The sequence below is a fragment of the Notechis scutatus genome, chromosome 2 (genome assembly GCF_049901735.1).
Source record: "Notechis scutatus isolate UNSWTSFEM ecotype Mainland chromosome 2, rNotScu1.2, whole genome shotgun sequence".
NCBI classification, from domain to species: Eukaryota; Metazoa; Chordata; class Lepidosauria; order Squamata; family Elapidae; genus Notechis; species Notechis scutatus.
In genome coordinates, this window is record NC_142010.1 from 58,840,848 (window position 1) to 58,868,629 (window position 27,782).

Consider the following 27,782-nt stretch of genomic DNA (forward strand, 5'->3'; position numbering starts at 1 on the left):
TCTTCCTACAACTGAAGATTTTCTCAACTTTTAGGATTTTAGTGAGGAAATGAGATCATTTCCAAGTGAATGTAATTCCAGAATTCAGGTGCATTCTGCTAGAAACATCAACAAACAATCCATCAAAATAAACTAAAGGCCTTCAAATACAGTTTTCATAGGCATTAAATTCAGATTAAAAAAGAAGTTCTTTTAAATGCATTCATGATAATCCATGTAGGGTTTTGGAGATTTGTATGATTTGTAGCAGCATGAATGGAAGCCTGGAAACACATTGAAAAAAACAGTAGCTATATCAGGAGATCAGTCCTACATTCTCAAGTGCAGTATCTGTTAACAATTGGGCTGCTACATTTTGACTCAGTTGTAGTTTTCAAGTATTGTTTGAAGTTGGTGTTGGTAGAGTATACTGCAGTAATCCAGATATAATGGAACTGAGGCAGATGTCATAAGATCTGTATCTCGGGAGCTAGGTGAGGTTGATAAACCAGTCTTCAAATAAGATGATCGCTTTGTGTGACAGGAATTTCTCAAGAGATTAAAATAAGTTGGACTCATCAATATCCAGGTGCAAGTAATCCGTATAGTTACTATAGCTCTGCAAAGTCTGGCTGCACTGACCCTATCTCCAGACCAAATAATGCTTTATTGCTGACGTTCTATCTCTGTTCAGTTTCTTCCTCCATTTCCTCCTGGTTCCATCCTGCAAAAATAATTAGATCCAAGAACAATCAATGAATGCAGCCATAGTACCAATGCAACTAACCCCAAACAAACATAATGGACAGTATGTATGTCTCTCTTGAAAAGTAAATCTCTCCCAGAGTTGCTGCTATATTGTAATTACAGGTAGCCCTCAACTTGCAAGCATTATTTTAGTGACCAAAAAGTGACTTTTGACTGGGGTTCACACTTAGAACCATTGTAGCATCCCCATGGTCACATAATCAAAATTTGGATGTTTGGCAACCAACATGAATATACAATAGTTTCAGTGTTCCAGGGTCATGTAATTGCCATTTACTATCTTCCCTGCTTCTGGTAAGCGAAATCATTGGGGGAAATGGATTCACTTAATGACTGCAATGACAAAATGGCTGTAAAATCAGGCGAAACTCACATAAAAACTGCCTTGCTTAGCCATAGAAATTCTGGTCCCAATTATGGTCAGAAGTCAATACCTTTAATGCATTTTGCATTTAGTTTTTCCAAGGTAAAAGTATACAGAGTTACAGGGATAGATGCCAAAAAAGAAAGAAAGAAAGAAAGAAAGAGAGAAAGAGAGAAAGAGAGAAAGAGAAAGAGAGAAAGAGAAAGAAAGAAAAAGAGAAAATAAAATAATTGACAATAGTAAGGAGATAAATTTTCAGTTCTGTTCAGTTTACTAGCATTTAAGGCATCTGGCTATTGTCTAACAAATTGTTTCTTCTAGAGTTTAAGAACAATTGCTCTATAATTGAAATATGAAGATTAAGCTAAATAATAATTTATATTTTTGGAAATAGAAACACTTTATTTTTGTGCTTAACAGGTAAATGTGCGTAATGGAATGACTCTTCATGACTGTCTTATGAAAGCACTCAAAGTTAGAGGTCTGCAGCCAGAATGCTGTGCTGTGTTTCGATTGCTTAATGAACACAAAGGGTAAGAATTGGAATTAAGTTGAATATAAATAATTTCTTCCCATGAGATTATTTAAGATAATGTTTAGTATATTTTATTTCATATAGGAGCTGCAGATTCTTCTCTTAAGACAGGACCTTTTTTTTGTTTTACACAAATCAGCTATGATTCTTGCTTTAGATTGGGGTGTCAAACTCGAATTCATTGAGGGCTGCATCAGGGTTGTGTTTGACTTCAGGGTTGGGGGGGGGTGTAGCCAGGATGGGCATGGCTAGCTTGACATCCATTTTCAGCTGCGACAGCATCCTGCAGCTTTCTGCCAGTGAAAATGCCCTCCCCCCCGAACTCCATTTTCATTGGCAGAGGGCTGCAGTTCATCACAGTTGAAAACAGAGCTCAGGAGGGCCACATGTGGTCTTCTCGAGCTCCATTTTTTGCTAGCAGAGGCACTGTGGGCCAGTCCTTCACTTTTTCCAGGGCAGCCCTGCGGGCCAGGCCTAAGCAGACTGGATTCGGCCTGCAGGTCTTGAATTTGACACTCCTGCTTTAGATATTCCTCTACTTTTTATAGGAGAAGATCAAATAATTCTATACCAAGCTGCTGGGGAGGATAACTCCAGTCTTTCTAAGGCTTATACTGAAGGCCACATTAAACCCAAATCATGGATGATGTCAGTTTCCTTTCTTCTCCTGAATGTGTAAATTCCAGATAACTTCAGGTTCACGTGGTTATATAGATGCTGTTGCACCATGTTTAACAAAGTTAGTGGTGATGCCAAAATAACAACAGATACAATGACATCAACACAGAAGTGTAAAATTATGTGCTTGTATACTATACTGATGGCTGACCTAATTACAAAATGATGGTATTTGTATGGTGATACGTTTCATACGTTTTATCATGTGCCACCCTTGGCTTCCACGAACAAGTATAATACCAAGTCTTATTGCTTGCAATTTTTGTATACTTCAGCCCAGAAAGTAAAATACATTATCATGTGTATCTTAAGGTAGTTCTGTTTCTAACTAACATTTATCTGAAATAAATGAGGTTTCCAAATAATTCCCCCCCCCTCCCCCCATAATTCTAACATCTTTGGAAAGTGAATACTTGCAGATATTTAAGTGGTTTTATTTGTTTTTACAGTAAAAAAGCACGATTGGATTGGAATACAGATGCTGCATCCTTGATTGGAGAAGAATTACAAGTTGACTTCCTTGATCATGTTCCACTCACAACACATAACTTCGTATGTTGATCTTTTGTATGTATAGAAGAACTGGAAATGCTTTATGGAAAGCAGTGCTGCTTGATTTCTATACAGACCTTACCCTTTATTTTGTCTTGTTATAAAATAAACATGTAAATCAGAAAACTGTACTATCATTGAGTTTTCTGTTCTTTCCAATAATGATATAAAATGAACAGTTTTGTTCACTAGTTTTGTAGAATTTTGTCTTTTTCTTTTCTGCAGTTTTTTTCCCTGCTTGCATTGGACATTTTTTTTTCCTTGCAAGATTAAGAATTACCAAGTGCAGTTTAAAACCTCTCCTTTTAAAATGTCCATTAAGATGGTCAAAGTGTAGTTGTAATTGGATTTTATACCTAAGGTAGTCAGGGGTGAACTACAGTGTTCCTCCTTTGATCTGGGTATCAATGCCACAAACTAATTTTCTTAACCGTTTAGTGATTTTTCCATTCTTTATGCTCTTAGCAGCAGCAAATTTGTGAATGGGTTCTCCTGGTATATATATGCCTAAATATATAGTAGTCAAAGATATTCTGACCTTCTATTTCTTGCATGAAGAAAGAGGCAGAAAATACTCTTAATTTATGTTATGATCCTGCAGGCACCTGTATAATTGCTATGCTTAATGCTTCTTCCAATCTTGGCCTAATAATTGTAATAGAACATTCTCACTAATCAAGTACAGGAATTACAAAATGAAAGTATGGAGGGAGCAGAGGACAAGCTCTTTTTTGCTGAAACTTTTGAAAATTGGTGAGAAAGCTGTAAAGAAAGACTCTAAACTTTGCTGAATATGCAGTTCTCTGTATGAAATATGTAGTTCTCCATATATATAAGCCCTTGTCATCAGTGTACAAAGATTGGAACACACAATTTCAAGATCCTTTTGTTTTTTCAATTAGTAATGCATGCATTGGGCTAGGATATATGAAGACTCAAAGTATTTTTTTAATAATCCATCTGTAAATTTAGGATGTATTAACCTTCCTAAAATTTACGTCCCTTGGATATGCTGAACTTCAGAGAATCTTTGAAATGGATATGGTACATAGTGAGAAGAAAAGATAATTGTGAGCAAATACAATAGGTACTTGTTTTGGGGGGGAGGAGGAATTAAAGGAAAATTTGAGAATTTCTTCTCTGTATGATATCATATATACAAACAGAGAAAAACCTGTTTGAGCATGTATTTGTTTCTGTGTGCTTATTAAAATTTGATCATGATGCTAGAATTTGCTGAATGCTATAAAAGCTCAATGCCCATGAAACAATTTGAAAATATAAACTAAAGTTAGTTTTTGAAAACATATTTATTGAAAGATGTTTGCTCTTTGTAATTGACAACATAAGTGACAAACAATTACAATTGTTTTCCAGGCACGGAAAACATTTCTGAAGCTTGCTTACTGTGACATCTGTCAGAAGTTTTTACTAAATGGATTCCGATGTCAAACCTGCGGTTACAAATTCCATGAGCACTGCAGCACAAAAGTTCCAACTATGTGTGTGGACTGGAGCAATATCCGGCAACTCTTGTAAGGACTTTTGAGGATCCAGTATAGAAGTAATTCTACTTGTTGAAATAATGCAGAGCTCTGATTCCTTTAAAAAAAATGATTGAAGAATTGCCTGTTTGATTATTCTTTCCTAAACTATATAAAAGTTACAGGGGAATGTTCTGAAAGTTTGAACTACTTTTGTTTGCTATTATCATTTCATTTGCCTAGTTCCTATCTAATGCCTCCATCTATGACTTGATATGCACTAACAGTGTGCATACTATTTTAATCATGCACTCTAACTACATCTTTTGTACTTTTTGTTTGTCCTTAGTATACCTAGCAGGAGTTAGGCTTTGGTCTGTGTTTGTTGCCAGTGCAGTTTCCTTAAAGTACTCAGGTGTTTGTTTTTCTTTTCTTTTAATTCTGGTGCTTGTTTCAACAAGTATTATCAGGAATGGGGAAAAGAATTTGTAAAATTAGCTGTCCCTCCTGTTTGTTTAGAATCTTTGTCATTTCACTCACTGCTGCAAAATTTATAGTGGGTTTTGTTGCTCAAAGATGCAAAGCAAGGTACTTGAATAGAATATAAATGTACTCATTCTGACATTGTAGAAAAGATCTCTGCTAAAGCTAATATGATTCTTTTGACAGAATTACCCTAACTTACACATTTCTGCAAAGAATATGCGAAAGCATTTAAAATCAAAATGACATGCTTTGAGTTCAGAATGGCTGTTCTGCATTCATTATGTGTTGTTTCAATCATTTTGATAATATTTGGAACTAGAAATCCCCCCTTCTTTGAACCCAAAATATCATGTTTCCAAGTAACTATTTTAGACTCAAAATGGGAAAGCCTCAAAGTTGTTTGAATCCAAAATAATTTGCGTGCCCCTTTTGCCTTTTTTCAGTTACTCATTTCCAATTTGGTGCTATCATTTCACCATGATTATCTGTTAGTAACTGTTTCTTTGAGTTCTCTTGAGCTCCTCTGTATGTCATCAGTGATAGTATCTATCCACCTGACACCTTTCCTCCAAATTGTCTTTTTCCCCCGTAGACCTCAGGGTCTCCTCCAACGACTTTCTCATTTTGTGTCCAAAGTACTTAAACTTTAGCTTCATTATTAGTCCTCTCAGTGAATAATATAGTTTTAATTCATCTGGCACCGAATGATTTGTGTGTCTTGTAATCCAAGGTAATCTAAACAATTTTCTCCAGCAACTATAATAGAGAAATATTTCATTGTTCCATCTTTCTGGTGGTTCAGCTTTCAGGGTAGTGTTTTACCACTGGGAAAGTCAAGGCCTTGGTTTGTACTTTTGTATGGACTTTTGCGGCCAATTTGACATCTCTGCACTTCTTTCACCTTTCTTTCAAGGAGCAAACAGCTCTATTTTACTCCATATTTTGCTTGTACCGTAGTTTCTTGGTCGTCTTAAAAATACTTGAAAAGATAAATGAGTTGGACAGGTACACCCATGTTTTTAAGGGCTACTTATAATTAGTTGCAATCTTCACAGTCAAAAACCTTTGTATAATTAATAAATATAAGCATCTTTTTTGGAATTCTCTTGCCTCTTTTATTATCCATTAGATTTTAGCAATATAATCCTGGATCATGCCCCTGCTTTTTCTCAATCCAGCATGTTCATCTGATAGTTCATGTTCCATCTATTATTGAAATCTCTTTTTATCAATTGAATCCCATAAACCTATTTATTTTCATTCCATAATCATAATAGGATATTATTCTGAGATGCTGAGGTTTTATAGTTTGCCTGATAGTATTTTGGGTTGTGGGAATGAAAATATTGGTATAAACATTCATTTTTCTTGGGTATAACCCTATTGCTCTATTTTGTTTGTGGCTAAATTTTCCCATTATTCCAGATACTGTTTTACTTCCAATTTTAGCATTCCAGTCATTTAAAATGAGTGTGGCATCTCTTTTTGCTTTGTGTTGACAAAGTGCTGCAAGTTGCCATAGAATGCTTGCTTCCACTGTACCTGTGGTTGGAGCATAGATTTGGACCATGCAATAGAAGATTTGATTGCATGGAGTCACATGCCAGTGAGTTTCAGTGTGCTGATTCCCAGAATTCAGTGTCCAATCTTGTTGCTGTTGCTCTGATAACATCAAGTTTGCCTTGGTTCATGGTTGTAACATTCCACATACCAATGGCACACATATTTTGCAGCACTGAACTTTTTTTTTTTTTTTTTGCCTCTGGCCACATCCTCTTGGCCTTTAATTTTGTCTGTATTACCTGTTCAAACGTATAATTTTAATTAAACTGGTTCTCAAGATAAATGAGAAATAGAATAACAATCCTTATTCCCTTACCTAAGATATAATGCTACGAAGAAAAAATGAAAAAAAATTGTATCAGTAAAAGAATTCTAAGTTTATCATGCTAAGTCGTACTTTGCTTAACCATAACTTGATCATGATTTTGCCTAAGATGATTTGTTGTTGCCCTGGTTGAAATATTAAGATCTCTTGGATTCAGTAATTTTTTACTTGGTTGCTTTGATTTTAGATTATTTCCACATTCAAATGTTGGTGATAGTGGTATCTCTGCACCTCCTTTGATGACTCGGCGAATACGTGAATCTGTGTCTCGGATGCCCATTAAGTAAGAGGCCCATTAAGTTGTATTGTATTACATTGTTACTGTTTTTCACAAGATAGCAGTATTATAAATTTCTGGGCAAAATTCAATGTGTGAATGAATTTTTTTTTTTGAAAGAACACTTCATCTCAAATTGATTCATTTCTTCACTACCACTTCAGGCTGCCCAGCAAAGGAGTTGTAGGTTTGCACAGTCATCATAAGTTAAGAAGTAATTCCTTTGCCTCTCAATCTAAAGTAGTAAGTGCTTCCACTTCACTTTCCCTCACCCACCTAGCTCTGCTCTTTTGTGTGCCGAACTATCTGCCACAATGCACCACCCACTGCCGTACCCATCACACTATGTGTTACTACAAGCGATGCCCTACTTTCGTGCCACCAGAGCCAGGGCCTTTTTTGTGTCCTGGGAAAGAGGGCCCCAGCTAGTAGTGATGCACAGTGCATACCTGCCCAACCTCCCTAATGCACACCACTGCCCCTGGCCCCTGTCCGCCACTCATAGTTTCCACAACTGGCATGTGGAACATTGCTACAGTGCTCCTCCACATGTGGCCGGGATGAAGAGTACGGGGGCAGGCAGGAAAAGATGATGGGGAAGCAACTGGGAAGGCAATCGTGAATGAATGGATGAATGTTAGGCGAGGACTGCCTGGAGTTGCTTTGTAATGCACTCCATAGTTGAGAATAAATCTGCAGTTTAGGGGCAGGGTCCTTATTCAAAGCCATTGTATAACATTGGTTTTTCTAATCTGAATGTTTTGGGAATCTCTCGGGTTAAAAACCAAGGTGGATTAGGGGGAAACACATAGTTGTGATCATTTCCAAAATAACCTTTTATTTCCAGAGAACTATATTATAAAGCGCGTTATTTTTAAGTAGGTTCTATAGATTTTCACAAGTTAATGCTAAGTTCTTCATATAAAAACATGCATCTATAATTTTGTTTTCTCTCCTTAGTTCTCAGCATAGATATTCTACACCTCATGTCTTCACATTCGGTGGAACCAATCCTTCTCCTGAATGTTCCCTTTCTCAAAGGCAGAGATCCACCTCTACCCCAAATGTCCACATGGTCAGTACTACTATGCCTGTGGATAACCGGATAATTGAGGTATTCTCATTCCCTATTATTTAATTGGTATTTTACAACATCTAACTGTATGTTTAATAACGCTTAAAGGGGTTTCATTCAGATGTATTTTTTTTCTGATTTTCTAAATCATTAAGCTACGTTGTATGCTGTTCATTCACTGTGTGCCTGGCCTATGAAAAACCTTTTTCTCAAACATTTCTCAGGTAACATCCTCACATAATTTGTCAATTGTCTATGCTATTAGAGGATCAAAGAACAAGTTATTGCTGCCATGTATGTTAAATCTAATAATATATCAAGTTTTCAAAGCTATTATCTCTGCTAACTAATGAACAGTGGAGCCAGTTTTGATCTTTATAACTATGGCTGTACTACAGCTGTACTTTACGGTAGCTGATTGAGTAGAATAAAGAACAATCTTTGTATCACAGGGCCCACAACAATAATGCTATTTATGGTCTCTAAGATAAAAAGGCTGCTACATTATTCTTTCCAATATAGCATTTGAACAAATGATTTGGAAATACACCTTCTTACAATAAAAATATAATAATGAATGGAAAATATCTTGTATTTTAATATTTTGGAATCAGTTTATTTTGTGTAAAGCAGTTGGTTCATTCTGCCTTATTATAAGGCCTGCCATGAATAAAATTAAACACAGATTGTGAAATGTTTGTTTGCTTGAGATCCAAAAGATTTTAGATTTAATTTTTACTTACTGTACTAAAAAAGTAAAAAAATAATAATATTGATTTTCTTTTCCCAATTCAGATATCAAATAACAGGGTAGTATGTAGCCAATGTAGATTTTGGGAGCTATTATTAATATTGGTGAAGTTTCAAGTATGTGAATGTTAAAATGCACAGGAAGAGTTTATGAAAGATACCCAGAGATTTATTAAGATAAGATGTTCTTGCATAATATTGTTATTCAAATTTTCATTCTGGGAAAATCATTTGCCTTTTCTATAAAAAACATCCCCAGGTAGTAGCTACCAAATTAACAGTTTTAGAGACATAGCAATGTTAGAATGTAATGTAATGTCTGATTGCATGAATGTGGTGGGTTTTTCTTCATATTCATGTACATTGCATTGATCTGCCTTTTTTGGAACAGATAAATAGGTTATGTTCTCACATCTAGAAATGCTGAAACCAGCAATGAAGTGCTTCTTAAAGTATTGAGATAAACAAAGGAGGAACACGATTTTTCCTTGGAGTCCATGATACTCTTGATTTTTTTTCTTGATTTTTCATTGAATGAAGTTATAGGGGGGCGTTGAGAAATGAAATGTCATTGATTAGTTTAATTCTACTTGATTTTGTACTATTGGGTTCTTTTCAGGTGTTTTTCTTATATGGTTAAGTGTTTTGTTTAGTCACAACATACTCAAATTCTTTTTCATTGGTCCGTTTTGCATGCAAGTTTGGCTTTTAGCGGAATCTTACTCCAATTTTGAGGAGGGGAAAGAAGATAATTTTGAGAACTTCCTTTTCAGGAACTTTCATAGTCTATGGAAGGTCAGCTTGGCTAACTTTGTGAGGCGATTGCATCAGTTTTAAAATTCTTGCAGTTCTTAGTGTAACTTATGCTTAGCTACTACATTAACTCTCCCCCCTCCAAAAAAAGTCTATTCTATACTTCTTTCATCTTTAGCAGCTGGAAACTGTTTTTTTACTACTCCTTCTGTTCTTTTCTTATTTCTCATTGCTTTGAACTAGAATAACAGCCTGAATGCTTCTCCCAGGTCCTGGTGCAGACGATTCTGTTTAAGGGGAAGAGTAGGTATTATCTGGATGCCTTTGCTTGGTTCATTTAACAAAATTGCTAAAACAGCTGACCAGATTAGAGTGAATTAACTGAAACTTCATATTGAAGTACTGATGTGGCATGTTTGCTTGACCCTAATACAAAAACCAGGGCTGTTTTTTATTTACTAGAATTTCAATTGCAGTATAGCACTATAGAATAAGATCCCATAGCCACTTAGCCTGAACTTTTTCATTTCAATGTCATCCTCTTATATTTTTCAATTGCTGGTTAAATACGTATACAAAAATAGAGCCAGAAATAGTCATCTGTTTATTAAGGAATCAGTATAGACTCTCACTGAGCAGGTGAGTGGGAATCTGCATTCACAGTTCAGGTTATATAAAGTAAGATTTCAGTATAATTTTTTTTTCTTTTAAAAGTGAACACACAATACATAATTGAAGTGAAAGTAAGTGATTCTCAAATTAGTAAGACTTGGTATAAAACTTGAAATTGGTACAATTTCAAAATGGCTGAAATAAAGCCATTTATTTTTAGCATTAGCAATTTGGGAGCTTGGTTCTATGTCTTGCTGAAAATAGAATTGATTTTTTTAAATGTCGGAAAAACAGCCTGTGTTCTACATAAATCTACAAGAACGTGCAATAGTTGCTTTCAGTCTTATAGGGATCTAAGGCATCATTTAGTGAACCTTGTGTGCACACATGCTATTTTCCCTTTGCACATGTGCAAGAACTGTTTCAGAAGCTCTGCTGATTATTTGGAACACAAGTTTTATGCCTTGCAAAAGTAGAATGAAAACAATTAAATAAACTTAGGACCTGAAGTTGTTCCCAATTGTCTTTTTTATAATCTTTTCATAGATTATATAATTCTCACACAGGATTCCATTCAATTTTTTCATATCTTTATTAGAAAATTATTTGAACCTCTGCTATTTCTGTTTTATGGATTGTATTCTCAAACCCACTTATCTTTCAAAAAAAATTCTGATTGGTTTGTAGCCAATTTACAGAAACAAACAAGTTCAGCTTCTTCAAGCCTTTAAGCCATTTTTTTTTTGCCCATGTTTTGACCTTGGCATATTGGGACATGTATATCTTTGTCAATTATGCAAATATTGATTTGGACAGTATTGGACAGAATCAGGAACAGTACAAATGTGTGTTTGATCATAGCTGTGCATGTTTACATAGATTAGCATGAGTAACATTAAGGAAGAGAAAGAGAAACCAGCTCAGCTGCAGCAGTGCTATGCTGGAGGGCATCTGAATTTATTTTACAGATCCAGTTTGTTGCTGTGTTTTCAGCAAGGTATCTGCTTTAGACACTAGGATAAAAACCATTTTATGCAAAGATGAATTTGAAATATTAAAAATGTCCTATGCGTTTGTTCTTCTTTTCTCAGTTTATTTATTTTGGATTGCTTGTAAGCAACTTATTAAAATAATCTCTAAGCAGTGCACAAAAATGGGGATTTGATATTCCTGTACAAACTGCAAATAAATCACTTGGGCCTCATTTTGAATGCTAAGCATGTTATAATTGCTGAAAGTGCAGTTAGGGTTCCTTGTGCTTTGATTTGCCAATATCCTTTCTCAATATATGTTTTGGCTGATGTTTTGAAGTCTAAAATCAAAGCTGCTGTGTCAGGTCTCTTACAGAGACATTGGCTACTGTTCTGTTTTTCACAGGGGTTATATTGCAAGAGTGACCTTATTTTTTCCCCCTTTTGTTTCAGGATGCTATACGTAGTCACAGTGAATCTGGTGAGTGTGTTCACTAAAATATAGTAACTAGATACTCCTTAAAAGTGTGAAATGAAGCAATCCACAACTTTTTAATTTTCCTTCCAGAATGGACTACTTCAAATGTTCCAGATTTAGTTCTTTCCAAAGGTATCATATTTTTCGGAATATAAGATGCACTTTTTCCACCCCCAAAAGGGGGTGGAAATGTCTGTGTATCCTACACAGCGAATGTTGCCGAAGCCCCATTCACCCGCCGGCCTGCACCCTTTGGCCTCTGTTTCCCAGCAATTTGCCTCCTTGCAGCAAACAGCAAACAGCCTATTTCAGCTTCAGCACAGCCTGATTAACACAAGCAGCTGATTGTTGGTTGGATTGGAATTCCAGTTTTGGCCTCCGCATGCCCCATTTTCCGCCCATTCTGATCCCGCCGGTGGAATGGGCCGAAAACTGGGTGTTTAGAGGCTGAAAACGGGGCGCGTGGAGGCTGAAAACTGATGCGGAAGCCGAAAATGGGACACACAGAGGCAGCAATAGGCGATAACGATCCCTGCAGCATGAAACAGCTGATTGTTGGGAGGCTGATCCAACTGACAATCAGCTGCTTATACTAATCAGGCTGTGCTGAAGCTGAAACAGGCTCTTTGCTGTTTGCTGTAAGGAGAGAAATTGCTGGGAGGCAGAGGTAGATTTTTTTTTCTTGTTTTCCTCCCAAAAAGCTAGGTGCGTCTTATACTTCGGAGCATCTTATATTCTGAAAAATATGGTATATCTTGGGAAACAGGAAATGTTTCAAAATGTTCCTGAAACAGGCACTTTTGGAAATGTTCAAATTATCTAGAATACTTAGGTCAGACAGAATGTTCTGACGAGAAACTGCTCTATTTTGCATTATAGTGAGTAGTGTATACAGATAGTCCTTAGATAGTCCTTGCTTAACGACCCCAGTTGAGACTGGCAGCTCCATCACTAAGTGACATAGTAGTTAAGTGAGACATCACGTGACTGTGGCTGATTAACATCACTTTTCCCTGCCGTCATTAAGTGCCAGCTTCTCCATTAAGTCTGCTTGTCAGAAGCTGTCAGTGAAATGAACAAATGGTGGTCAGATGATTGTGGGATGCTGTAGTGACCATGAGGATTGGTAGTAATTTTGAGCACCGTCACAACATTGTATGGTTTCTAACAGGGCAGCCATTAAGGAAGAGCTAAAATGTCACAGTCCAGTATAAGCTAACATTAATATTGTCATGTGCTATTTAATCTTTATACAATATGCCATATATGCAAGTTCTTGTCTACAATCTTTGCTTGTGGTCCTGTATTGTTAGAATCTTATTACTTTTTTCTTTAAATATTTTAAGCATCACCACCAGCTATGTCAGGAAGCCCCAACAATACAAGTCCAACAGGATGGTCACAGCCTAAAACACCAGTCCCAGCTCAAAGAGAGCGAGCTGCAGGAGGTAATCCACAAGAAAAAAAAATAGTAAGTATTAAAATACAATTGTACGAAATGAATATAATACAGACATCAAATATCTGCACATGCAGGTCTGATTTGTACATGCATGTAGCTAAATGTTTCTGACCTAACTTGAATATTATGTAAGTTTCTAAAAAAATTAACGAACTTGTCAAAATTGGTGTTTTCTCTTGATCATATCTGATTGGAACTCTGCTTGCAAGCTTGCAGATGAAATCCCAAAGTTTTCAATAGATCTTCTCTCCGCATAACGGTTCAAAGAAAGAAGAGGTTGGGAAGAGGAAAGGCATTAGCATCCTTTAATCAAATTAAAAACTCACAGGGCTTTTATAAAATAAAATGTTTTCTTATTTGTTCTTGAGGTATTCTCCCATACCTTCTATATTGGGATTGTAATGGTAGTATATGCTCCAGCTACTTGAGGTAGGGCACGGGTGTCAAATGTGTGGCATCACGTTGCTGTCCTGAAGTATTGCAATGTTCTTCCCTTCACGGAGCTGGAGTGGACATGGCCTATTCATGATGCATCTGGCCCATGGGCTGCTAGTTTGACACCTCTGCGCTAGGGGAACTCATGCTCATTGACAGCAATGAAGTGAGTGTTAGAAAAGAAGCAGAGGAACAGAAATGAAATTGCACTAATTTTTAGAAGAATGCAAGATGAGTTCTGTAACTTGAAACATTTTATCAGGAACAAAGTTATCAGATGATCCATAGATTTCTGAGAAGAAAATTAATGATTTAATGCTCTCTTTCTTTTTTTTTTTACAATATTTTGTGTTCAGATTTTAAATGCACAATTCAACTTTACACACTGTACGGCCAATGTAGGTTGTGTGTTCAAGTATCATGAAACATATTTCATATATACTTTTAATAAAATCTTAAAATGTGGATTCCATGTCATGCTGTCTGTACTAGAAATACTTACTTGTTTTGCAGAGACCACGTGGACAGAGGGATTCAAGCTATTATTGGGAAATAGAAGCAAGTGAAGTTATGCTCTCAACCAGAGTTGGATCAGGCTCATTTGGAACAGTTTACAAGGGAAAATGGCATGGTAGCTGTTCAGTATTTTTTCATTAACTTTTGAACTATATAAAATAGTAAAAAATACACTTTTGGCTCTCTATACCTTTCATATATTTTTTATTCACAAGTAAGTACTAAGGATTGTCATAATGTTTCTGATGAGTGGAGTGGTGTACCAAATAGCATATTTGTTATTGCTTCCAAAAGTATATAATAGGAATAACAGTACCATCTTTTTTAAAAGATAGGAATAGCGTATATAATGGAATCCATGTGCCATAACTGAGGTAGTTTTAAGATGCAATAGTATATCCAACTTACTATGTCTTTCAACCATGTGGAAAGATACCGAATAAGAAAGACAGGATACAGGCATCATCATAAGATAGACATTTGACTCTGCTGATGCTCTGAAAAGGAATGACAGTAAATAAATACGTGTACATGTATATTTCTTCTGGTCTTGGTGCCCATAGGATAGAGTGGTTATGTATAAAGCTACTTACTGAGGAGAATGCCACTTTGTTACAGAAAAACCGGGTTTGACAAAGATCAAATGTTTATATAAATATGATGCAAATAGTTCAGTTTTTCATTGCCTCAATTCTACTTAGTGTGTCCATATCTAATAATCTGAATGATACTTTTATCTCCTAATCAGCAATTTATACTGATTGGGGGAAAACCCAACATTTCATAACTGGAAAAGTTCTACTGAAGAATTCATCTAGGGTGCAGCACATAACCAGGGCAGCATCAGATGAATACTGCAGACTAAATTGAATTGAATACGACAGGCTAAATAGGCTAAAGGGAGTTCACAATTCATGAGGCTTTTGGAAGATAAGATATGGTTTCTCAAGCACTTAACTAAGATTAAAAACAAAGCTAACCTGATAGGGTTTTACATGTGTTTCTTTTTGCTTAAAAAATTATGGATAGAAAAACAAGGAAAGCTGGTTAGTTGTTTTTCCTAGGATCAAATTTTAATTAGTTTTATGTCAGTAGTACAGAGTATCGAGATCAATTGCATAATTCTCTTCGTTATCTCAACTTTCTTTTCCAAACCCATTGTAGATATACTATTCCAAAGGCAACAAGACCCACATCCTTCCCAAAAGGAAAGATTACATCTTATTTGGCCAAAATAAAAATAGGCTAGATTTGATGATTAAGAACTACTTTGTTAACTTAAAAGTGTAGCAAAATGCTCTCCAAGCATTTAACTTTATCAGATATATGCCATAGATGATTTTTAATGAGTTATGCAGAGATCTAAGTTGTTTTCTCACTGTTTTTTATTTTTATTTTTAAAAAGTTAAGTAAAAAAACAATAGGAAAAATAAAAGAAAGAAAAAAGGGCGAAAGGAATAGAATAGATACATCTAAGTACAGTACATACATAGAAGTATCATCCCTTTCATCCGTACTGTTTTTGGACTTTATGTAAATTAATATTATTGCTGATCTTGCATAAACCTTATACTGATGTGAGAGTTGAAATAAGAGTTCAAAAGATGAGATTTAATATAAAAAAAATGAAGACTATTAAAAAAAATGTTTTTAGAAGCATTCAAGCCACTCCATTCTTTTGTTTTCCCACCCCCACTGACTGATACTTAAGTATTTTTCTACTGTGCTTTAAGCTACTATGATTATTGCTTATTTCTGTTTGGTTCATTTAATTATTTAAGGCAATTTCTTTTCTTTCAGAAACCATATTTAAGTGACTAAATTCAAGTTTCTGTGTGATATGATGCATGTAAGGGAGCCATTTCTTCTTGAATTCAATTAGCTTCTGTTCAAAATATGCAGCCCAATTTTCCATTGCTGCATGTTCTCCAATCTTGACTTTCCAATCTTGTATTGTCAATACAAGATCCCTGTAGTTTTTCTGAATTTGTAGTTTGAATATTTAGTATTGATTTGTTTTATGGGAATTAGGACCTTTGCCTGGCTAAAAGACTGTAAGTGAGACTTTTCTTTGGGCAGACTTTCAAAAAGAGATGTTAGATTCATGCCACCAGGTTTGATGCTTGTTGTCTTTCAATAAGAACATCCAAACTTTGCCGAATCCAGAGCAGAAAAGATCAGGAGAAAGTGGAATTACTGGTTTAGCCCAGCTTCATATTAAGAAGTCGTCTTAGCTATGCATTATACTTGCTAGAAGAGGCTTCCCTGCTCAAAGTGGCTAAGACAATTATTGACAATTTCCTTCATAAAATTGTGCTTCAACACATCCTTTCCATTACTCTGATGAAGGGAAAGTATATACGCTATTGTTTGAACCTTTGAAGACTGGGACAGTTTCCAGGAATACAGCATTTGAAACAGTGGCTAGGATCCAAAGAGCTACTTAACAGCCCCCATGTGCTTGGGTATTCTGTACGAGACCTCCTACTGCTTCTTTTTAATTGAATAGACCCCTGGGCCATTATGCAACTTGTTCTGAGAATTTTCTATATTTTAACAGTGTTGGCTGGCAGAGTTCAGGATGAGGGAGGGAAGGGGAGAAGGTTGCTGCTTCACAAACCGAAAGAACCTTTGGGTTATGTAACCGATGGAGATCTTTGCACTCTGATCTGTATATTATTTTAAGCACATGTGATGTTTGTCTCTGTTCAGATTCTTAAGAATAGTAAGCATACCTTCTGCAGAATACCTTCCGCTATTTGTGTTTTTTATGCAATCATTGACTATATATAACTTTGTCCTTTAACTTTTGATTCACTTGTGCTATCAAGTTGGTGTCGACTCTTAGTGGTCACATAGGTGGATTTTTTTAACTGCATATTTTTTCCATGATGACCACCATATTCTCAGAAATTTTCAGAAGATGCCAAAGTTCAAAAGTGTCAATATTCTTACCAGCTTGCTTCTTCAAAGTTCAATTTTTACTTCCATAGAACAGGGAATGTTCTATGTCAGAGGTGCCCAACTTTTGCAGCTGGGTGGCTCGGCTGGGTGGGGTGGGAGAGGGGAACTGGGCCGTGTGAGCAGCAGGCCCTCATGCAAGTTGGCATAGCTCAACTCGCGTGAGCGGTGGGCCAGAGTGCACACACAGGCACACACAGCTCGACTGCACGCACATGCAGATGCAGCTTGACTACCTGTGTGCCGGCCCATGAGCTGCATGCATGTAGCCTGCCTCTCCTGCTACATGGTTCCGAATAGGCCATGGCCTGCTGCAACCCGGGGGGTTGGGGACCCCTGTTCTATCACAGGGTATGTCATTGCTTGTCCTGTTCTAATTTTTGTAGGTATAGACACATCATAGAATCTAAATATCTTTTCCCAGGGCCTTCATTCCTGCTCTACAAGTGCTAATCTCTGCATTTTTCTTGATTGTTTGTTTATTTATTGTTGATTGCTTCTGTCTTTTAGGATCAATGAACTGCAACTTCAGTATTTTCATTCTTAATCCTGAGGCTGTTTATTGTGCCCATTGTCATTAGTCTATTCTTTATATTAATTTTAGTGCCAGGTTTTCATTCCTTGACCTTTATCATTAGAGCTTGCAAATATACCTGGGTCTCACTCCTGTATAGTGATACAAACTCCTTCCAACCTGGAAGGAGTCTGTCTGTATCACTATATTCTGTCTGCACTGTGGCTTCCTGACTTGTATATATAATTCTCATGTGGACAGTGAGATGTTCTGGAATTCCTATTTTTCTAAGCGCGTAGCTTGATGTGATCAATACAAATGCCTTTCTATAATCAATTCTTTTTAAAAAACTTAACAGGTTTAAAAATATTAGTTAACAGAATAATATGTTTAATAATATGAAAATATTTATTATATGAACTATTTAGAATTTGAAGTGACCTGTTTTGAGGGCAAAATAATGGTTTATAATATGAAATGTACATCTTGGTCATATTTAGAGTTCAACACTATGTCTTGGAGTCAAAAAAGGGATGAGTCGGAGAACTTGAATATATTTTAAGAAATAATCAAAACAGCTTATTCCATACAGGAATTGGGTTGTTTCAAACTAAAAACGGAGCATTTTTCATTTAAAGCACTTTGATTTTAGCCAAATTGGCATTGGGGAAAAATGCTTTTGTGCTTTTCAATATTTTCATTTTATAGGTCTCTGTCAAGAAGTATACATTTTTATGAAACAGCCTGGTGCAGTGGAATTAAACTTCTAGTTTTGTACTTTCCACTGTAACTGGCATGTTATTTTCAAGTTCTCCCTTGCTATAACTGCTGTTTTATACATATATACATAAAAATTGTATACTTGAAACTTTTCGATTATTGATTTTGGTGTTTTGCTTATTACTTATTATTTTTGCAGGTGATGTAGCAGTAAAGATCCTAAAGGTTGTAGATCCAACCCCAGAACAATTTCAAGCCTTTAGAAATGAAGTAGCTGTATTAAGGTAAAATATTACTAGGATTTCAATACAGTGAAACGTGCTGGTGGGGAGAATAAAAAAAAGAAAGTTGATTGATTGATTATGTTCTATCAAATCAATGTTGATCCTTCATGACCACACAGGATTAAAAAAAAGAAAATTGTTAATGTAATAATTTCAACAAATATTTTAAGGGAAGCTAGCAGGTAGTTCTTCTTTATTTTAAGGACAAAAAAATAAAGGCATTGAAATCGGCATGCTTTGTTCAGATATCTGCAATGTGCTGTGCTGTGTATATCCATGTTCAGTGACAACTTTGAGTTTAGATATAATATTGCATTTATTCCAGATTTCTGGAATTTATGTTGAAAAAGAAAATGGAAAAAAATTCTGAATTTCATTGTTTAAGAAACTTCCTGTTTCTTAAAATTATCCTGTCAGTGTTGTTGCTTAGATTGTAGTGAGGTTTAAAATGCATTGCACTTACAGATCTAAAGAAGTATCAGTAAAAAAATAAATACATCAAAATGTGTGTGTGTGTGTGTGTGTGTGTGTATACATACATCATACACACACACACACAGGTAATGTATAAACACATATAAACTGTATTAACATAAAGCAATACTTGGACTTTTCAAACTTTTAAGTAATATTTACATTCCATCATAGCTAATATATAGATTCTAACTACCAAAGATCTCTTCTTCATCAGTTGTCATCCTTAGTTCTGCCTAATTTGTGTTGTGATGGGAGAAATATATATGCCTTGATATTTATGTAAGCCAATGGTAATGTTTTCTATCTGAACTCAAATTTTAATTGATGCCATTCCGAAGTCAAGGCACTATGCCTCAAATGTTTTTAATCCACCAAGTATATAATTACTTTCCTTCATACAGGAAAGCTAACGATGGCAGCTATATTTCTTTCACCTTGTCTTTCAAATACTGAACTCTCCAGCATGGAAAACAGTTCTCAGATATTTCAGTCTCTTAAAATGTTTCATAACTTTCCTGTTAATTTACCACATTGAAAGACCATTTTTTAAATGTATTGAATGATGGTTAATAACGAGGCAGTTAATTTTAATGCTCTCTTTGGTTGAGATACTGTAATGGCTGTATTATCTCTTGGCAACAGACCGTATTAAAGCCTGATCCCAAGCTGTATTTGTCCCTGGTGCTTATAAAGTGACAGTTAATGGGCTTTGTGCCCAAAGCTCTGCTTTTCAAATGATCTGAATTTTGGTACTGTGAGGCATGAAAAATCAGGACCACACATGTAGTTCCAATTAAACTGATTCATTATTAATCCTGCCTGTGTACAGAAATATATTAAACTATCTTGGCTTTACATAAGGACCAGCAGAATTCAAAGGGGGGGGGGACTTTTTTCATCTGTGGCTATGTAGATTCTCTAGGCTAATGCCCTCTTTTGACACAGCACGCAGGTCCTGCTGCTCTGTCTCCTATAGGTGCAGGAGTATTAATATTGTTAGTATAAGTATTTTTGTGTTCTTAATCTGTGATTTTATGAAGATATTAAGTAAATGGGAAACAATATGAAATTCTGTGTGATATAAACGAAAGCAATGAAATCAACTGCTAAGGACCCCTATACAAATTAAGGGACCCTAGCAGGTGGGGGAACCACCATATACTAATACATGCAGCCCAAGTAATTGAAAGGAATATTGTTTTGGAATTATAGCAAAATTAAGACTAAATGTCAGTATTGAAGAATTAGTTTAGCAGTTCATCCATATCACACATTTGTTTTATATTATATTGAACAACGCATGTGAAGCTGGACTTTCGGCATTTTTTATTGATGTTAAGAAGTTTTAAATTAAGGTGTTTAACATTTCAGCTGAATATGCTTTCTTATTTGTCTCTGGCAGGAAAACTCGACATGTTAATATTCTACTATTTATGGGCTACATGACTAAAGATAATCTGGCCATTGTCACACAGTGGTGTGAAGGAAGTAGCCTATATAACCACCTACATGTTCAGGAGACCAAGTTTCCAATGTTACAGCGTATTGATATTGCAAGACAGACAGCACAAGGAATGGAGTAAGTAGGCTTAATGATAACAGACCTTGTTGCATTAAGAGGCTGTTGAAGTGCGATTGATTGCTCAGTAGAACAAAAATTATTATAGAGGAAATGTTATCTTAAGCTTTTGACAAAGACTTTTGTGATGATACGGGACTGCGCCGCTTAGTGATAGCAATCTAATAAAGGAGGATATTTGTAGCTCAGGATTGAAATGAGAAGTCCTTGGTGCTTTCTGAACTTGGTTGTTTTCTTGCAAACATTTCATTACCTAAACTAGGTAACATCATCAGTGCTAGTAATGATGTCACCTAGTTTGGGTAATGAGACGTCTGCAAGAAAACAACCAAGCTCAGAGAGCACCAAGGACCACTCAGATAGCAATCTCTGGTTGCCATTAAGCCAAAGACTTACTTGCAACTTTCTATTAGCTTCCAACAAGAAAAGGAAGCCGGCAGGAAGTCACAAATCTAGGTAGCTCACAAATGGCTGCTGTGGCATGGTGCAAGTGCAGTCAAGTGGGGGTGGGCGGGGTTCTACCAGGGTGGGAGAACACACAAGTGGCTGCTACAGCACCACACAAGTGAGATGGGTGGATGTTACGGAGTACGAGATCTCCAGGGTCTTAGTGTAACTGGGCTCCGGAGGAGAAAAAGCATTTGGAATAGGAGTGACTTACAAACAGTTCCCAAATGAGTGATCATTAACTGAGGGCTACCTGTATTTCTCTTTGTAGAGAAAGAAAATGATCCTGCATGGATAAAATTGTCTAAAACAGTTTGGGGAGATTAATGCAGTTGCTTATTGTTGTTGAGATTTCTCACATTTATCTCATTCTATTTATAGCTATTTGCATGCAAAGAATATAATACACAGAGACATGAAGTCAAATAGTATCCTTTCTACTTGTGAGATTTCTAGTAGTCAGTTGATTAAGACAGTAAAGAAGCTTAGTACTTCTAATTAAGGGTAATGATTTGGTGAGATCAAGATGACTGCTGTTGACAAAACAAATTAATCCTTCTGTATTCATTCAGTATTTTGATACTAATTAGGGCTGAAAATTAGTATAAAAAGTCTCACAGAATGCAGCACTTACATATAGTCCCTAATAGAAAAGTGCTTGTGTATAATAGTTAGACTTGTCCTGCTTGTGGACAAGTTCTTAATCAGTATTTTTTTTTTTTAAATACAGTGCCCTTAGGACAACACTTTTCTACAAAAAGAGATAATTTAACTACTCTAGAAGTTAAAACAATAAAAATATTTAGAAACACAAATAATAAATAATAAAGTATTCATATCATAAATTCAATGATAAATCAGTTGAAAGTAGTGAATGCCAAACAGTCAATAAATATTACACAATGTATTACTTAGCCTTTCTCTCAAATCAAAATGACAGTATTAAGAAGAAAATGGTTGTTGGCCTATTTGTAAATTTTGAGTTTTGTAGGTGGGAAGAGGGGAAAACAATGACCTTTTTATTTAGCAAAACACAAACACAAATAGTAGTTATCTTTTTGAAAGGCGGATAATGAAGTATAGAAAGTATACATAAGTGGCTCCTTCAGTTAATATTAACGCAACGTATTATATATTTTATAAATACATTAATTGCTATAAATATTATAGTTAACAGTATGGACAGCCTAAACACATTGGCTGAACCTACTTGCAAGTGGGACAGTGCTTGGTAATTCAAATTATGGTCCAGATGTGTTCCTTAACAATTGTGAAGATATATTTCTTCATGAAGACCGAACAGTGAAGATAGGAGACTTTGGTTTGGCAACAGTCAAATCCAGATGGAGTGGTTCTCAACAGGTGGAACAGCCTACAGGATCTGTTCTCTGGATGGTAAGTTATAAAGGAAAAAATGATTAAATAATGCTCCCATTGCTCCGACATTAATGAGGATTTCTACAAGAAATTTTGGGGAAAAATTAATTCCCAGAATATAGTGTTCTCTATTCCATTACAGCTATTTTTCCTTGTTATGAAAGATCCAGTGTTAATATGTTTGTGTTTATAGCGCCCATCAAACAAAGTAATAATTTTGCTTCAAGACTTGATTTGGAGTCAGGTCCAGACCTACCTAGCCTGCACTTATGCGCAGTTTCACACTTTCCACCCCTGCCTTCAGAATGTGAGGCATCTTTCACTGTAGTAACCTACAGTCTTTTTTCCCCCAGCCTTCCATTATATCCGTGCAGAAGGTTGGTGCTGGGGGGAGATCTTTTATCCCAGTCTTTTGTATTCATCAAACGCTATAGCAATACCAGATATTTCCTTTGAAAATCGTGCGTAGAAGTCTGCAGTCTTAATTTAATTTGCTTGTCACTGACAGACATAATAAAGGGAAAAAAGGGAAGATAAAGTAGTTTACACCCAAACCATTCACCTTAAGTTATGCTTCATGATTTTTCTTTTAACCTAAGACCTTTAATTTCTTTGACCCTCTACTTCTTATTCCTTTTCCAAGCAGTGCATAACATTGCTTACCTTGAAAGGTAATAGTGAATGGGAATGCAATGTATGGTCTTGGACCCAATTTAAATGCATTAGAAAATTACTTTCAAAGTTTAACACTCTTCTAGTCCACAGTTATGACTGTCAGTGGTGGGGTATATACAAAAAAGTGTGGGCTTTGGGGTGGCTTGCTATATATATATATTTTTTAATCATGTTATGTTTTCCAAAGGCACCAGAAGTAATTCGAATGCAAGATAGCAATCCATTCAGCTTTCAATCAGATGTGTATTCTTATGGAATAGTACTATACGAATTGATGACAGGAGAGTTACCCTATTCAAATATTAACAATAGAGATCAGGTGAGAATTTTTTTGTGTGGAATGTTTTATATTTTTGATCAAGTCTTGTTTTTAAATTATATTAAAAGTAACAGAACAAAAACTATACACAGTTAAGAGTTGTATTTGGATCATATCTATCTGATATGTTATTGCATGCTTTCTCAATAATTTTGTAATGTTTCCTGTTTTACAGTGCCTCAAGTCAGTGTAATGCCATCATCTTTGTCCTAAGCTCTTTTTCTTTTGTGAGCCACTACAGGATTCATATATTTAAAAACAGAGATTTAGAATTCCCATATACTGAACTCATTGATGCTTATTGATGTTTTCACATTGTATATTCTAAGAATTTACTTTAGTTTTATTTGGTCTTCCGATTACTCTTTTAATCAGAGACTAGATGTACTTGTATACTCTTCTTTTCCCCTCTTTTTAAAAAATCTACTTTACCCAGAGATCATTAATAATTATGCTAGCTGGGAGAAGGTCCTGAAATTGTTTTAGAACAGTGAAATATGATGGAATTAATTGTTTTTTTAAAAATCTAACTAATCCAGTCTCTAAAGAGAATGATCAGAGCATGCTAGGTTTTAACATTTTCACTTGGCATAATAAATATGACACTTTCCTCTAGTGAACATAATAAATGGATAGTCTTCCTCCCGAAACGGACGCAGGGAGACAGGGATTTCACTGGAAGCGTTCCCACTCATTCCAAATCCATGGAAGAAATGCTGACAATTCTTGTTGGAAGATGTGAAAGCCTGTTCTTGGCTGCTGATGAATAAATAGACTGAAAATGGTGCCACTACACAGGAGTAAAGTTGATACATTCCTGCCTTTTTCTTCAGGGATGAAAGGGAATTTATGTCTAGGGGTCCCTTGTGCCCTGTTTGGCAGTTGGACTCTGAGCCCTTCTGTCAACCTGGTCTAAAACACCTGTCCTTTAGGGAAGTTTTAAGAGGCACATCATTTGTTGCTAAGCAAAGGTATCTGTCTTCCTTGAGAAGGCTTGTCAAGGCTTGAAACTGCTAATCTTTGTACTTGTTGAATACAGCAATTCTTAGGCTCTTATCGATAAGGGTTTCCTACGCTTTGATTAGCTTCTACACTCTATATTGTAAGGAAAAAACAAATGCTTCATCAAGGTCTATATTTCAGGAAAGTTATACCTCCATTTTCTAGTAACAGAATTGAATAGGTGCAATTCTGCATTAGCACATCCTTCTAATTATTTTCTCCTTGACGTGAATAATATAGAATGTTTGTTATATTTTTCTCAAGATGGCAACAGCTATAGTTTGCATTTCTATCAACTTTCATCCACATTTTTATGCCATAACACATCTGAAAAAAATTGGATTTCCAATCCTGCTAGTCTGTTTCACTGATTCCTTTTTTCTTTTCCCAACCTGGCAAGTGACTCTGATGGAACTTAATTTAGTGCAGTAGTAATGGCTACTACTAGAAAATGCCAGGGGTTGGATGTATGCTTTTTGTATGAAAGGCTACTGTCCCGAGCTTAGCAACTGCTTATTTACTCTTAATTTTTTCATGAGAATTATGGAAAGTTGATGCACATTTGCACATTTATAAAGTTGATATATATTTACAAAAATGTATTTATTTGTAATTTGTAGATCATTTTCATGGTTGGTCGTGGTTATACATCGCCTGATCTCAGTAAACTATACAAAAACTGTCCAAAAGCTATGAAGAGGCTTGTAGCAGATTGTGTGAAAAAAGTGAGGGAAGAAAGACCTCTTTTTCCACAAGTGAGTATAGTTTTGATACATTTGAATAAAACAAGATCAGAAAAAAATAGCACATACACTCCGTGAATTACAACTCAAAAAATAAAAATTCTACTGTTACTGAACTCTTTGATTTGGAAAATGATCGTGTTATATTGAAATTAATGATGATGAGTGTTTCAATTTTCAAAATATATGAAATTACCAACTCATAAATTATTCCCATTATTAACACCAGGTTTTCTTTTGTGTATCTATAATGTTAATGTTTCTAATGTTCACATGCTGAATATAATATTCAAAATATAATCTGTATAGATGTGTTATTTCTGAAAAATAAAAACATTTCTCACTTCCTTTCCCCCTCATCTTCCAGATATTGTCTTCCATTGAACTGCTGCAACATTCTTTACCCAAAATTAACCGAAGTGCTTCAGAACCTTCTCTGCATCGTGCAACTCATACCCAGGACATAAATTCATGCACATTGACTTCAACAAAGTTACCTGTGTTCTAGGAGATCCACGTGCTGTCTTCACAATTCTCCCCAATAACAGTTATTTTATAGCAGTTGTGTTTTGAAAGCTTCAATCTACAGAATTGAACAGCCAGCGTGGGATTCACCTGGGTGCCAATTTTAAAGAGTGAACTGCTATGAATTTCTGATGTTCTAAGCCTACAGGAACAAAACTCCATGTTGCCTTTTGCTACAGTTTATCTTATGGAAATAGTGCACAGACTGTCTAAAAAGAAGTTCTATTGCTATTTTTTATAGATGCACTTGAGCCTTATTTTTTCCCCATATGCAAAACAAAAAACAAAAAAAGGACAAAGGAAAAAAAGAGTATTACTTTTCTGGTTTCAACTCTTGCATTCTTTTGAACAAACTGTTATTTTTTTGTATAGCAACAGCATTTGAGAAAAGACAATGCAAATGGTGCTGTTTTTCTTATACCTTAAGAACATTCTGGCTTGGAGAAATCATAACTAAAATGCCAATTTGTAAAGATGACTTAAGGGAAGGGGGAAATGTAAGTTCATGGAAGTGTCCCCGCCTGAGCATTTGTCATAATCACTTAATATTGGTGGTTAAAGTTTCATCACTACAAATAAATTTGCACATAGGAGGAAAAAAATCATTTTAAGATGAGATGTATATTATAAGTAGTACTCCTCAGAAGCTGGCACAATCTTGCTACGATCTTCATAAGGTAACATAAGAAACTTATTGGGTACTTCAGACTTGTTTCTTGCAGCACCTGGAGGGTTCATTAAGACATGATAGTTTTGTGGGAGAAAAAAGAAATAAGCAATGTCGGTATATTTCTGCAAACAAGCAGCCATTAGACTGTTTGGGGGGGGGGGGGGCGACCCCTTTTTTCCTGAGATGCACTACCGTATAAGGAAATTTGGCATATACAGGATTTTTCCTTGCTGATTTGGGTTTTAATTTGTTTTTATTGCTCCTGAGAGAAACACATTTATTGTAAACCCAGGTTCTTCTGATTATCTTATTTTAATAAATAAATTAAATTTAAATTTGTCATTTATTTATTTTTCTGGCTGCTTTGCACACGGCAGGTTTGATCTCCCAACATGTGTAGGCACGTATTTAAGTATCCAATCAAATCCATAAATTCTACTTTATCAAGTACTTTTAAAGGAAGGGAACAAAAAATACTAAAAAGCAATTCTTTTTAAAATGCTATTTCATAAAAAAAAACACCATTGTATTTACAGCTTTTCACTGCATTATCCCACAGATATTTGACATACTTTGCTGGGTTCAGACTTGCACTCAACCGAATTCCATGAATGTTGGAAGGAGGGAGGAGTGATTTGTTCAATTCTTCTGTAGGCTTCTGTGATTTTCTATGCAAGAAGAAAACACCTTTCTTCTGATAGCCAGGTATAACTGGGTTGACCCATTCTCATTCTCTCTCCATCTCTCTCTCTCCTTTCCCTCCTTCCTCTCTCATTAAATTGTTAGATTACCGAAGCAGAAGGTTGTCATCCAATATATGTTAATACTATATGTATTTTATATTAATTCCCTTTGAACAGCATTGTACAGTTACTGATCAGCTGTAATTACATTTCACATTTGTTCTTTCTTGACAGATAATAGTGCTAAACTATTTAGGATATCTTACAGAAGTATTTCCATTTAATTTCTCTTTATTTCAAATCTGCTAACTTTGTAGTAAATTATTGTAGAAATTGTTAAATTGCTGTTAAAGTATTTAAGTTCAGATTTATATTGTGGGTTTTTTTATGTCCGGCAAGTCACACATCTCTTGATTATGGCTTAAAAGCACTGTTACTGTAATTAAGATCTTCTATGGACTTTTTGTTCTTTATCTTAGTGTTTGTTACATTTTTCAAGGACACAGAATAGTTATCAGTCTCTCTGAATACCTATTATTTGTTGAAAAGAAAGGATATTGAAACATGTTTCAATGATACTTTATTTTCTCTTACATTCAACATATCAATATAAGTCTTTATAGGGATATATATGTTTGCATATGATGGCCTGGCCAGATTAGTAGTAAGGATTATTCAATCTTTGCTGCTACTGTTTAAATGAAAGAGACTGATGCGTACATGCTATTGAGTATTGAGAAAAG

General features: G+C 35.5%; 1 protein-coding gene across 15 annotated transcripts in view; it reads left to right on the plus strand.

Annotated features, from left to right (window-relative positions):
- Positions 1-26,691, plus strand: part of RAF1 (Raf-1 proto-oncogene, serine/threonine kinase) — a 97,063-nt gene extending 70,372 nt beyond the window's left edge. For 8 of the 15 annotated variants that reach the window (XM_087954847.1, XM_026677000.2, XM_026676991.2 and 5 more), the window contains 15 exons: positions 1,532-1,644; positions 2,774-2,876; positions 4,254-4,411; positions 6,922-7,017; positions 7,972-8,125; positions 11,626-11,653; positions 12,997-13,121; positions 14,061-14,178; positions 18,458-18,542; positions 20,422-20,598; positions 21,427-21,473; positions 22,322-22,440; positions 23,285-23,416; positions 25,039-25,173; positions 25,529-26,691. In XM_087954847.1, the coding sequence (XP_087810973.1) occupies positions 1,532-1,644; positions 2,774-2,876; positions 4,254-4,411; positions 6,922-7,017; positions 7,972-8,125; positions 11,626-11,653; positions 12,997-13,121; positions 14,061-14,178; positions 18,458-18,542; positions 20,422-20,598; positions 21,427-21,473; positions 22,322-22,440; positions 23,285-23,416; positions 25,039-25,173; positions 25,529-25,669 (1,731 nt within the window). In that variant the 3' untranslated portion in view covers positions 25,670-26,691. Of the gene's footprint in view, positions 1-1,531; positions 1,645-2,773; positions 2,877-4,253; positions 4,412-6,921; positions 7,018-7,971; positions 8,126-9,832; positions 9,893-11,625; positions 11,654-12,996; positions 13,122-14,060; positions 14,179-18,457; positions 18,543-20,421; positions 20,599-21,426; positions 21,474-22,321; positions 22,441-23,284; positions 23,417-25,038; positions 25,174-25,528 lie in introns of all 15 variants that reach the window. The other 7 variants (XM_087954843.1, XM_087954841.1, XM_087954839.1 and 4 more) reach the window with 1 other exon arrangement.
- The last annotated feature ends 1,091 nt before the right edge of the window (positions 26,692-27,782 follow it).